Source organism: Heloderma suspectum, chromosome 7 (assembly GCF_057233095.1).
Source record: "Heloderma suspectum isolate Gila_16-S chromosome 7, 16-S_ref, whole genome shotgun sequence".
In the NCBI taxonomy this organism is placed as follows: domain Eukaryota; kingdom Metazoa; phylum Chordata; class Lepidosauria; order Squamata; family Helodermatidae; genus Heloderma; species Heloderma suspectum.
This window is the reverse complement of record NC_139464.1, coordinates 51,038,755-51,051,580: the sequence shown is the minus strand read 5'-3', so window position 1 is coordinate 51,051,580 and position 12,826 is coordinate 51,038,755. Positions and strand designations below refer to the sequence as shown.

Sequence of the window (12,826 nt, the reverse complement as noted above, 5' to 3'; positions counted from 1 at the left end):
TGTAGGAGGGAGTTTACCCCTGCACCTGATGCATTTGCGAAATGGAGCCTTTGAGAGCATACACCTCCAAGACCACCTTGCGATTGCAAAAGCGATCACTAACTAAATACCAAAATAAACAAATAACGGTAAAGATAGAAAAAACGATAATGGAGAAGGACTAAGGATGAATAAAAATAGGATGGAAAAACCTCAGCTAACTAAACACGGTCTTTACAGACCATGTCTCCAATGAGGCTCGCATAATGACGGTCGAAGACGAACTGAGGGAATTGGTGGGAACCCAACAGGGACATTTGCACTGGGATGGCGGGGAGGGGTTCCCACCAGAATTTTCTCAGCTATTAAAGGTTCCCGAATTGAGGCTCTGTGCAGGTGCAGAGCCCATATGTGTGATGCACAGAGACCATGAAGAAGAAGCCAAACTTCCTCTTGGTGCCATTTGCATTGGTCTACTTTACCCTTACTGTATTCAGACTTATTTGCCCTCATTGCTGTGCAATCTGATTGAGTGTAATTCTGTTTACCACATCGATGCTATCTTTATGGACTAATATGCATGCAACGAGAAGCCACCATGGGTGAATTTCCCAACAGGGCTTCTTGTTGCAGTGTCAGCCACCATTCTGAAAATTCAAGCCAAACAAGGGTCAGGAGCACACTGCAACTTCTTGTTATGTGCGAACACAGTTAAGGTGGGTTGTTGGGATAGTTAGCAAGACACCCACAACCCTAAAACAGGCCATGGGTTCTGGATCACTTGTTAACCACCCCAACAACCCACTCTCCTCGGGTTCACATGTAACAACAATCTGCGGCATGCCCCCATTACAGCTTGAATTTTTAAAATGCAAAACAGCAAGCCCTGTGGGGAAATTCACCCAGAGTGGCTTGCCATTACGTCTGAACAAGGTCTATGACAGATATACTACTGTAACCCCATCGACAAAAATGTATAGGAGTTGCCATAGCAAATCTAAAAAATGTCACTGAAGGTAAATGTGGCTGAGGTCAGGGAAGGCAACGAAGAAGAAAAACAGCACTGAGAAAAAAAAGCAGCTGGGAAACAACAGGTTGCTGGACACCAACAAAACAATGTAACATCTGTTTGCAATGAAAGTCAACATTGCCTCAAACAGGTGCTTTTTGACAGTCATAAAAGCAAAATACTGAGTAAACTATTTCTGCTCAGGTCTAATTAAAATTGAGCTTATAAAAATTTGCTCACATAATTTCTGTAGCATGAACTGGGTTTTTAAAAACAATGTAATAGTCCATTAATAGTAGGTATTCATTCTCTTTGAATACAAACAAAATTAACTTCTACTTGCAAAGGATATTTAGGGATTTTATTTCAAGATCTTTAAATTCTTCATATAATTCATTTTTTCTTATCATAATAACATAAGGAAATTACAACTTTTCGTATAATTACAACTCACATAAGAGAATTTCTGTTTCCAACACCCACCTGAGGTCGTATAACTTTCACTATATTTTTCAGTGCAGTATCTGGTGATGGAGGAGAGCAGTCAGGTGTTGGGCCTGTTGAACTGTTTCTATGGTTACCTGTACCTGGTGCAATAATTGCTACTTGAGGTGCATTATCTGTGAATAAAAATAGCATTGCAGTGATTACAACATTGTACAGAATATACATTTAGAAAGCAGAAATTGGCTATGAAGACAAAGATTGCCTCTAAATATGCTGTAGTTATTATCACCTATAATTATTATTTGCTTTCAGTTTGAGATATTCACTTGTTTTGAAAAAGGAGTGCAGCATTGATCAAAGCTATTGCCAAGCATCCCAATCGAGCAGGGATATACAGATGCAGAAACAGGTTTATGTGTGGGGAATGTTCCTCAAGGCATGATTCATGTATTCAAAGGGATGCAGTGGGAGAGGATAACCCGACATTCACCACTTGGGAATATATGGATGATGCTCCAATTGTGTGCATATCTGTGAACAGATGGCTGGCACTGGCAGTCATGACAGCCTCTCTCTGCGGATGGGGAGACTGATTTCAGATGTCCCTTTCAAGTTCTTGTTGAGGGTGAAAGTGGAGAGTGCAAAAGCTGGTTTGAAACTCAACATTAAAAAAACTAAGATCATGGCATCTGGCCCCATCACTTCCTGGCATATGATATAGAATGGGAAGAAATGGAAGCAGTGACAGATTTTATTTTCTTGGGCTTCAAGATCACCACAGATGGTGACTGTAGCCATGAAATTAAAAGATGCTTGCTCCTTGGGAGGAAAGCTATGGCAAACCTAGACAGCATAGTAAGAAGCAGAGACATCACCTTGCCGACAAAGTTTCGTATAATCAAAGCTATGGTTTTCCCAATAGTAACATATGGCTGTGAGAGCTGGACTATAAGGAAGGCAGAGCGCTGAAGAACTGATGCTTTCAAACTGTGGTGCTGGAGAAGACTCTTACGAGTCCCCTGGACTGCAAGGAGGTCAAATCAGTCCATCCTAAAGGAAATCAACCCTGACTGCTCATTGGAAGGACAGATACTGAAGCCGAAGCTCAAATATTTTGGCCACCTAATGCAAAGATAAAAAATTCACTGGAAAAGACCCTGATGCTGGGAAAGATTGAAGGCAAAAGGAGAAGGGGACGGCAGAGGAGGAGATGGGTAGATAGCATCACCGATGCGATGAATATGAACTTGAGCACGCTCCGGGAGAGAGCGGAGGACAGGAAGGCCTGGCATGCTATGGTCCATGGGGTCACAAAGAGTCGGACATGACACAACAACAACTGTCACAACTGACAGCACTATTTCTCTGGTGGGAGAAATCCTTGTCCACAGTATGTGGACTGAATGTGTGGCTGTTCAGTATATTCTGAATCAGGGTTATTGTTAGTTGCTTCAGTCCCTATACTTATCCCAATTCAGTAAATGTGGCAAATTGCAATACTTGCATGCACTGACAATTTTTCTTGCAAAATATTCAGAATACATAACACATTAAACATTTGTACAGGAAGAGCTCAATATCTAAACACAGATGGTGTAGGGTAGTGATACTCAAGAACTGAGTAAGAAAGTTAGCACTTCTCTCATTTGTTTTCTTTCATCCACATTGCTCTCTGTGCATCCAGGAATGGCACTGCAAAACTTAAAAGGAACACTTATTCAATGCCTAGGCCTAAAAAATCTTGAAAGACAGGACACCAAAAGTTTGGTAATACTCAAACAACTGAAAATACGTTGACAAACATCTGTTTCTTCTAAGAATTATGGATGCAGGACAGTTTATTTTTCCAAACAACAGAGCACGGAAATGCAAGGATTTATGTGATCTATGATTAGACATCACTGTGTTCTGAATATGGTATTCCTAGTTGGAACACTAACAGCACTTTAGATGATTTTGTATTGCCAACCTATAAACCCTGTTATACTAAATTTGAGGATTTCACTAAAAGGGCACTTGAGATCAGTTAGACCCCACCTCCATGTAAAATGAACGCAGGGAAAGCAAACATTTGGATATCAAAGGACTGAGGAAGATAAATGACCCCAACAGGTTGAGAAAACTGATTTAATAACACAATAACTATTTTCTGCTGATGCAGAAGTTAAAGTGTTAACAGTTCATTAAAAATCATACCTCTAAGAGGTTTTTTTTTAATTGAAGGGAAATAATAAGCAGTGAAAAGGCTGTGAGGTTGTATCCAATGGGTTGAAGTCAATGTTAGTTTAACTTAAGTCACATTCACTTCAATGGATCTACTTTAAGTAGGATTAACATTGGATAAGTAGGATACAACTGCGAGACCTCACGGGAATTAACTTCAAGGCTAATTCTAGATCACAGATGATTTTGTAAGTAAGTCGTAAGGCGTTTGCATTTCAAAGAACAGTACATTACAAAACTTTGGTTTTACTGCATATTTTCAGATGTAAAAAAATTGGTTTGAAGAAATCAGTGAAAAAATACTATATAATTATAGATGTTTACATTTTATTGAGGGCATGTATTAAAAAAATGTGACTGCCGATGGGTATGCAGGTATCTTTCTAAGCAAAACTGTCATGCAAAACCAGACAATGTCATGCAATAAAAATAATATTTCCTAACAGAGTTTTTTCTTTTGTGGACCCACATTTTGAAAAATTATCAGTATAGCTGATAGACAGTTGCCACCTGTTAATATGGCAAATTACAGTCACTATAGCTATTTGTTGTGGAAGTCGTGCAAAATACGAAGGACATCTTTTTAGAAATTTAACTAAACTACCAGACTAGCTAATAGTAAGAGTTGGCAGTAACCAATTTGGAGGGAGTGGCATTATCACAAACCAACCCTACATAACTTGTGTCCCAGAAAGTCAAAGTGCCCACCACCCATGTATGATGGCATACCAAGAGCTCAGTAAAGCTTCTGTTGTTGTTTTTTTGCTCAGAACTGCAAAAATCTAGGGGTGGGTGGGTTATCAAGCATCTGACAGGAAACAAAAGGGGAGAGGAACATATTTCAAAAGTGCATGACTGTCTCAAACAGTTTCCTTTAAAAATAATAGTTGTAAGTGCCCATGAGGAAGAGTTGTTTGATTTAAAATGAATTAGCCTCAATAAAGTGAATACTTTTTTGTGCAGGTTCCTCCACTTTTATTTCCTAACTTGATCCCTCACTTCCTTCTCTGACAAGTACTTGGTATGCTGATGGATTGTGTTCAGTTTGGTGAATCACAACTTGTGTAGGCCATTAATGCATAAATGAATGCTCCATTTATATTCTTCTCAACCAAACTTCCTGTGGGCAGGAAGTTTCAGTCTGTTTCCCACCTCCCAGCTGAGCAGAGCAGAGGAAGCTGCTCCAGCTGGTCTAGGGACTATAGAAGAAAGCAAGCTCCCAGAGAGCAAGCAGTCAGAGCAAGCAAACAGGCCAGGGGAGTTTGGCAGGGGAGGTCAAGGGGGAGGCCCCTAAAGTTTTTTTTGTTTTTCTTTCATTTTTCATTTCATTTTTAAATTTTAAAAAATTTCTTTTTCTTGTAACACACACTTTCATACCAGCGGCCCGGTGTTTTTAACCTCTGTATTGGCCCCAGGAGCGTAACCAAGTCACCTGTAATGTTAGAGGGGCCTAGAGATCCATAATGCTTGCTTAAGTTCATTATTAGTGCAATTCCCTTGGTAGTAAGCCTCTGAACATGTGAGATGAGTGAAAAGGCCAATAGCGGCCTTGGCACATTCCATACTAATGAGTGATCAAGATGGGCTTGGCAAGCGAAGTCTTAAAGCTGCAGGTGGCTGTGCTGAGAACCAAGCCCTGCTAGTCTATGCTGAGAATGAATGCTAGGGGGCAATTGCTGCTGTCATGCTGCCTCATTGCTAACATGTATGGTATAAAACCCATTGTACCCCATGGCTTGGGTTCAGAAAAGCTGTCTGATCCAACAACTGGGTATGCCTGTGTGCTGTAAGTTACTCAATAAAGTACTCCTTGTAAGTAAACCTGGATCTGATTTATCACTATCTTGGCACCTCTTATTTATTTATTTATTTATTTATTTATTTAATTTATTTATTAATTGCCCATCTGGCTGGTCACCCAGCCACTTTAAAATAAGAGGTCGAAGCCCACAGCCGGGGCAACACAACCTCCAGTGAGTAGAGGACCAGGTGCAGGCTACTCTAGAACAATCAGAAAGCTAGAAATAAAAAGAGAATAGAAACTACGGAAGGAAAAGACTCTCCAGTGGTGGTGACCTGCAACATTTGTGCCATGTTTCCTTTCTTGCCTGAGAACAACATGGCCTACACCTGCAACAAGTGCAAGTTGATCACGCTGCTGGAAGAAAAAGTAAAAAGGACTGGAGCCGCGAGTTTTGACCCTCCAAGGAATAAGAGAACACAAAGAGTTCTTGGACAGAAGGGTGGAACTATAGCAGCAAAGTGAAGAACCGAACCTAGAAGAGCAACAGCAAGCTGAGGCAGAAGAGGAAACTGCTGAGGTGAGGAAAAATGAAGTAGAGCATACTCCTTGGAAAAGGGTGACAGGAGCAGAAGAACTAGAAGCCATTCTGCACCGGTGGAGGCAGTGGAGCTATGGAACCGTACCCAGGTACTTGAGGATGAGATTGGATGGCAGCCTGCAGAGGAAGAATTACAGGGGAACCTGCATGAGAGCAAGCAAGAGGCTGAAGGTCAGTCAAGCAGAGGCAATGAAACCAAGGACTACAACAACAACAAGAAGAGAAGAATAGTAGAATTGGGAGACTCCTTGCTGTGTGGGATTGAAACCCAAGTACGTCGCGAAGACCCATGGACTCGCCAGGTATGCTGTCTCCCAGGAGGATGTATTAGAGACGTGACTGAAGGGTTGCCTGCACTCATAAACCCAACTGACAGGTATCCCTTTCTTCACATCCATGTGGGAACAAATGATACCGCCAAGCAGAGCTACGAAGAAATCACATCAGACTTTGAAGCTTTGGGAAGGAAACTCAAGAACTTTGGGGACCAGATAGTTTTCTCATCCACCTTTCCAGAAGTTAGGATAGAAAGGGAAAGAAAAATACTCCGGGTGAATGACTGGCTACGAAGGTGGTGCCGACGAGAGAGATTTGGATTCTGGGACCACGGGCTATACTTCCTGGAAGATGGGCTGTTGGCTAGGGATGGGTTGCACCTCACAAAGGCTGGGAAGAATGTGTTTGGCCACAGCATGAAGAACTTCATCAGGAGGGCTTTAAACTGAATGCTATGGGGGAGGGAGACGTAAAGTTGGGGGCAACAATGGATGAAGACTCATGCACCACAACGGAGAGAACAGCTCTAATAGTGCCCAATAATAGTCTTCAGAAACATGTAGGAAGGAAGCCAAACATTGAAGCACATGGTCTTCAATGTCTATACACTAATGTCTAGAGTATGGGAAATAAACAGCACAGACTTGAACTCTTAATACAGGAGAGAAATTATGACTTGATAGGTGTAACTCAAACTTGGTGGGATAACTCCCATGACTGGAAAACAGCAATTGAAGGATATAACTTGTTCAAAAAGAACAGCAGGAATAGAAAGGGAGGTGGGGTTGCACTATATGTGAAAAATACATATCTCTGCAGAGAAATACAGGAGGATGAGTTTGGTAGCCCCATAGAGAGCATGTGAGTTAAAATAAATGAAGCAAAGAATAAAAGGAACATGGTGGTTGGAGTCTACTACTGGCCACCCAATCAAGGAGAAGACAAGGATGAAAGTTTTGAAAAGCAAATAGCCAATGTTTTAAGGAAGCATGATGTAGTAGTAATGGGGGACTTCAATTTCCCCGATATATTTTGGGAGACAAATTCTGCAAAACTTGGCCCCTCCAAGAGATTCCTGACTTGTGTTGCGGATAATTTCCTCCTACAGAAAGTAGAGGAAGGAACAAGAGGATTGGCTATCCTTGACTTGATCCTAACCAACAGAGATGACTTAGTGGATAAAGTAGCAGTTAACGGGAACTCTGGGGGGAAGTGACCATGTTGTACTGGAGTTCTTGGTTCTAAAGGAAGCACAAGCCGAGTGGAGCCAAACCCGTACCCTGGATTTTAGGAAAGCCAATTTTAATAAACTCAGAACAATTATCAGTAAGGTCCCATGGCAAACGACCCTAACGAGAAAAGGAGTCCAAGATGTGTGGGAGTTTTTATAAAAGGAAATTCTCAAGGCACAATTACAAACAATTCCAACAAGAAAAAAAGGCAGAAGACAAAAGAAGAAGCCAATGTGGCTTCACAAGCTTAGAGATTACCTGAAAACAAAAAAGGACACATATAGGAAGTGGAAGGAAGGCCAAGCTACAAAGGAAGAGTACAGGCAGGCAGCACAGAATTGCAGGGATGGCGTCAGGAAGGCTAAAGCTGAGAATGAGCTGAGGTTAGCGAGGGAGGATAAAAGCAACAAAAAGGCTTTCTTCAGATACATGCATAGTAAAAGACAGAGGAAAGAAATGGTGGTTCAGCTATTAAATAAGGATGGCAAAATGATAACAGATGACAAGGAAAAGGCAGAAGTGCTCAGTTCCTACTATGGCTCAGTCTTCTCCCAAAGAGAGTCCAGCAATCCAAGCAATCCAAAGCAATCCAACTGTGAGCACCTTGAAAACAATGCAGTGATTACTCGAAGCCAACATGGGTTTATCAAGAACAAATCCTGCCAGACTAATCTGATCTAAGTCTATTCTGTCCCATTTTCATATCAGTGTGCAATTTTAAAAAGTTTGCATTTATTTTTGTATGCAACTTTCCCTAATATATGCTGTTTTGCATTCAATATTGGAGCCGAGAACCTCCTCACAAAATTCAGAGAAATGTGTGTTCCAAAGCATAATTCTGTTCCAATCTATATATTAGTCCAGGAAGTGTGAATTCAGTCAGTTTGCTTAAAAAGGGAGAGCAAACAAAATTCTCCCCCCTTTGTTGCAGGTATTTGGTAGAGCAGGCAGCAGGAAAGAGCTGCCTCCACCACTGTGCTGATTTTTGTTTAAAAAACAAAAAAATACTATAGAAACAAAGAAGAAAGTCTGCCAGTTTTGACGTAAAGCAGAATTCTGAATAGTTCACATATTAAGGGACAAAAATAAGAGTCATATTACAATGGCCACAATCCAGAGTAACAAACATGCATATTTTTGGGTCTCTCAGACAGCATAAATATTACTAGAAAGAACTGTGAAAGAGCAGATGGAAGATCCAAAGATGGAACCAAAGGGTAATAGAAAACAGATTGAATTTATTGTTTTGAATATTTTTTGCTGTGCAAAATGGAATCACTGTTGCTCTGAACAGGATTATAAATACATAGCTGCATAGCTATATTAAGCCTGATATTGTCTCTGATAGTTTATTTTGAGATAGTGTCTGGATTTAATTACCAGTGAAATGCATTCTAGAGGCAGTAGGGAGTCTGGGTTTTGTATCATCTAAAAGAATATGAGCATGAGGATTACCTGCTTTGTTTTCCCCCCTCCCACCTGCATAAATAAACCCTGGAATTGCTTCAAGTTTGTATACGCTTAGTAATGTCATAATCTCATTATGTATTAATGAGGGAGAATGGTCCATTTCCTGAGTAATTTTTAAATACCCAATGAAGCATTCAAAAAGAATTCTGTGTATGTGTATTTCTTTCTCTAAAATTCTGGACCATCTTTCTTTTGGAGTATTCAAAAGCCCCTTTCATTAGCATGAAGGGGAAAATTGTGTTCAAAGGAGCAATGGGGTCACATCTTTAACTATGCTCCTGAAATCGCACAGCTCCCCAGACCTGCCCTCGCTATTCACACATTTGTATAGTAATCCAAGGTGAGGAAGCCTTTGTGGATAGACTTCTATGCACTGAGGTTTTCCTGGATTCCGAAACCTTGCAGTCAGGGTTTCAGAATCTGGGGAAGCCTCCACACGTAGAGGTCTACAGGTGAAGGCTTCTCCACCTCAGACGTCCACTCAAATGGGTGGACAATAGGGGTGGGAGGAGATGCAAAACACTGGGGCATAGCTAAAAGTGGGATATCACTGCTCCTTTGAACACAGTTTTCTCCTTCATATGAGTAACATGTGAAGGGGGCTACTGTAGATTACAATTAAAAACAATAACAATAAAAGTACAATCATAAAAAATGTAGTTCAAGAACAACATCAGAGAATATGTACCAATTTTTAACAAAGTATCTGAGGAATAAAAGGCCTCAGTGAATAGAAAGATCTTCACTAACAGCCTCTATATACAACAGCCTGATGGGCCTGCTTACGAAGAATATTCAGTAACAGCCACCATCAAAAAGGGAATGCTTTGAGCATTAGAAGATCATACATGGAATCCAGACCAATGTCTTCTTGCAGATCTTAAAACCTGAGGCTGTTTATATAAGAATATTTCTCTAGATATGCTGAACATGGCAATATGAATGTGAAAGACTGAATATGAAAGAGAAGGAAAAGTTAATAAAATAAATCTCTTATATGATCCTTAATTTATGAGTGACTCATTCCATCAGGCTGCAGCAGAGGGACAGATGGGAAGCAGGGTCATTGCAACAGCTCTGCTAAGAGACCAGATCCATTGCTCTCTTCCTCTCCCTGAAGTGTCTCCATTCAAGCTGGTCATTATATGAATTTTGTAACTTAAAGGACTGGTGCCTTAGATACGCCTCTTCCCTTTTTGTATTGTTTCTTTTAGACTGCAGGACTGAGGGCAAGGACTTTGTTATCTGTCTTGCAATCTGGAGGATTTTTTGACTGAGGAGTGGGGTAAAATGCTTTAAATAAATGCTGTAAAATGCTTTAAATAAATATGAGCATCAATAGCTGCATTTAAATGAAACAACATTCAAACTACGTAGTGCTAAGTGTAAGGTATAAAGCTTATTTTGCACCATACAAAAGGCAAATCAGGCAGTACAAGTGGGGAACTGCAACAAAATGTTGGGCCAGTTTGCATGACACGACAGCCCATCGTCGGTTAATTTACCTATGTTAGAAAAAAGGAGACTCCATAACCATTGGCGTCTCAAGTTACGTAAGAGCCCGAGTGGTGGGAAAATATAGGCGGAGCAAAAAGGGAATCATACTGACGCACTCATGACTAACGGCTTGGTAAGCTGATAGTGACTGTTTATTGGATATTAACTTAGTGAGCCGATGTACTAACTGTTTCATTGGTTACTGGTGAGAACAATAGAAGCGATATGATATAAAGGGCTTTTGCACACGTGTCTCGGGGTCCAGACTGCTCTGCACCCGTTTTGCAAAACGTTCAATAAAATAGTGTTGGATCCACTGCTGCCTGCCTGGCATTCTTTTCTTCTAAACCGAAAGCAAGGACTTTTTATCTAACAATTTGGTGCCGTGACTCAGATCCTGCTTCAGGGCGCGTCCCCTTCGCGCTGAGCCAAGGGGCCGCGGAGGAGAAGTGGCCACAGGCGGTTGTTTTATACTGCCTTCTCCTCACGACGGTGGCGGCAGAAGTGCCTGGGGACCAACGCCAGAGGAAGAGGGAGACGTGATCACTCCTTTTAGGCACCGGCAGTGGATCAATAAAGCAGCTGGACGCAGCTGCGGGCGGGACAGAAGAGGCTTTTGGGGTAAGTGAAACAGCTTACATTAGGGGATAAACGCGGGACGGTGGTGTGTTTGTGATTGTGTGAGACGCCTACGGGCGAAGCGAGTGAGAAGCCCCGATCTGCATTTCCTTACCCCGGAGACGGGCTAGGTCAGAGGAGGGCGAAGCGCAAGAATTGCTGACTGAAATTCCCACCGTCATGGGCGGGTCCCAATCTAAGTCTGCGAAGAAGTCCCATACGCCCTTGGAGTGTTGTTTGCGCAATTGGTCACATTTTAAGCAGGATTATGGAACTAAGATGACAAAGGATTGTCTTGTCTTTTTTTGCACCCGGGAATGGCCAATATTAGAACCCAAATTATCACCCGAAGGGTCTTTTGACCCAACCTTGGTATCTGATGTGCGAACAATAGTAGCACAGAGGGGAAGTTGGGACCAGTTCCCTTATATTGATTCGTGGGCAACTTGTGTGCCCCTTGGCAGCAGGCCTGCTCCGTGGGTTGTTAAATGCATGTCCCTTGCCCTTCCCATGGTGGTCAAAAGGAAACCACCAAAAGAAGGACCACCCAGGGTCATGGCCACGGCACCGGAGGACCTACTGCTTCCTCCTCCCTACGGGACAGCCGTCGCAGGGCGCTCGTTGCAACCACCACCCTCTCCTGAGGGGCCCGCCCAGCGGTTAGATGCCCCCGAGAAGGACCCCTCTCATGAAATAGTACCGGAGGACCCCACCCCTCTAGTTGAACGCCAGGACACTCTCCAAGATCGTCTATATTCCCTAGAGGAAAGATTGGAGGTCCTACAGAGAGAGGCAAAAGGGGGACCTAACTATAACCTGCGAAAGGACCCCCAACCACCGGTGAAGTTCACCTTCCCCATCAGAGAAGTCCCCGACCCTACCGCCCAACATCCTCAAGGGACGATGTTTGTTTATGTCCCATTCACAACATCTGATTTGTATAATTGGAAACAATTTAACCCCTCCTTTGAAGAGGATCCCGGGCCACTCCTGTCTCTGATGGAGAATGTGAGGCTTACTCACAACCCCACATGGGACGATACACAAATGCTATTGAACACCTGTTTTCTCAGCCAAAAGTCAACCATCCTTGCGGGGGCACGAGCCAAGTATAGGGAGGAAAATCCCCAAGCAACTGAGGAGGAGACGGTGGAGGTTCTGCCCACAGGGCGACCCAATTGGGGGGTGGCCACAGCGGCACATAGACGCTTACATGCTGACTATTTTCGACTCATTTTAGCAGGCATGAAGCAAGCCGCGAGAAGGGCCCCCAATTTGCAAAAAGTCCTGACTCTAAAGCAAGACAAAAACAAACCTCCTGCTGTGTTCCTCCAAAGGCTGAGGGAAGCCTTCACTAAATATACTGACATTGACTTGAATGATCCAAATAATTTAAGGATCCTCACGACTCAGTTCGTGGGAAATAGCTGCCAGGACATCAGAAAGAAGTTGCAAAAAGTTGAAGGAGGGTTGGCAGCTGACTTAGGAGTTTTAGTTGAAGTAGCTCAAAAGGTTTATGAGAGGTGAGAAGAAGGAAAAGAAAAAGACAAGAGGCAGGCCAAGCTCCTTGCTGCGGTTCTTAAACCTGACAAGGAGGGAGCTAGGAAGGGGAGGAAAGGGGGAAGGAAAGGATCTCCCCTGGGGAAAGATCAATGTGCCTTTTGTAAGAAAATGGGGCACTGGAAGCGTGACTGTGAGGCTTTGAAGCAGAAAGAGAGAGGGGAAAATACGGG

The 12,826-nt window shown here is 42.5% G+C and overlaps 1 protein-coding gene across 1 annotated transcript in view; it reads right to left on the bottom strand.

Moving 5' to 3' along the window:
* The window catches only part of ANKS1B (ankyrin repeat and sterile alpha motif domain containing 1B), a 578,800-nt gene that overhangs the window by 397,660 nt on the left and 168,314 nt on the right, over positions 1-12,826 (bottom strand). The window contains exon 11 of the mRNA XM_084810203.1: positions 1,472-1,608. Coding sequence (XP_084666329.1) covers positions 1,472-1,608 — 137 coding nt within the window. The remainder of the gene's footprint in view (positions 1-1,471; positions 1,609-12,826) is intronic.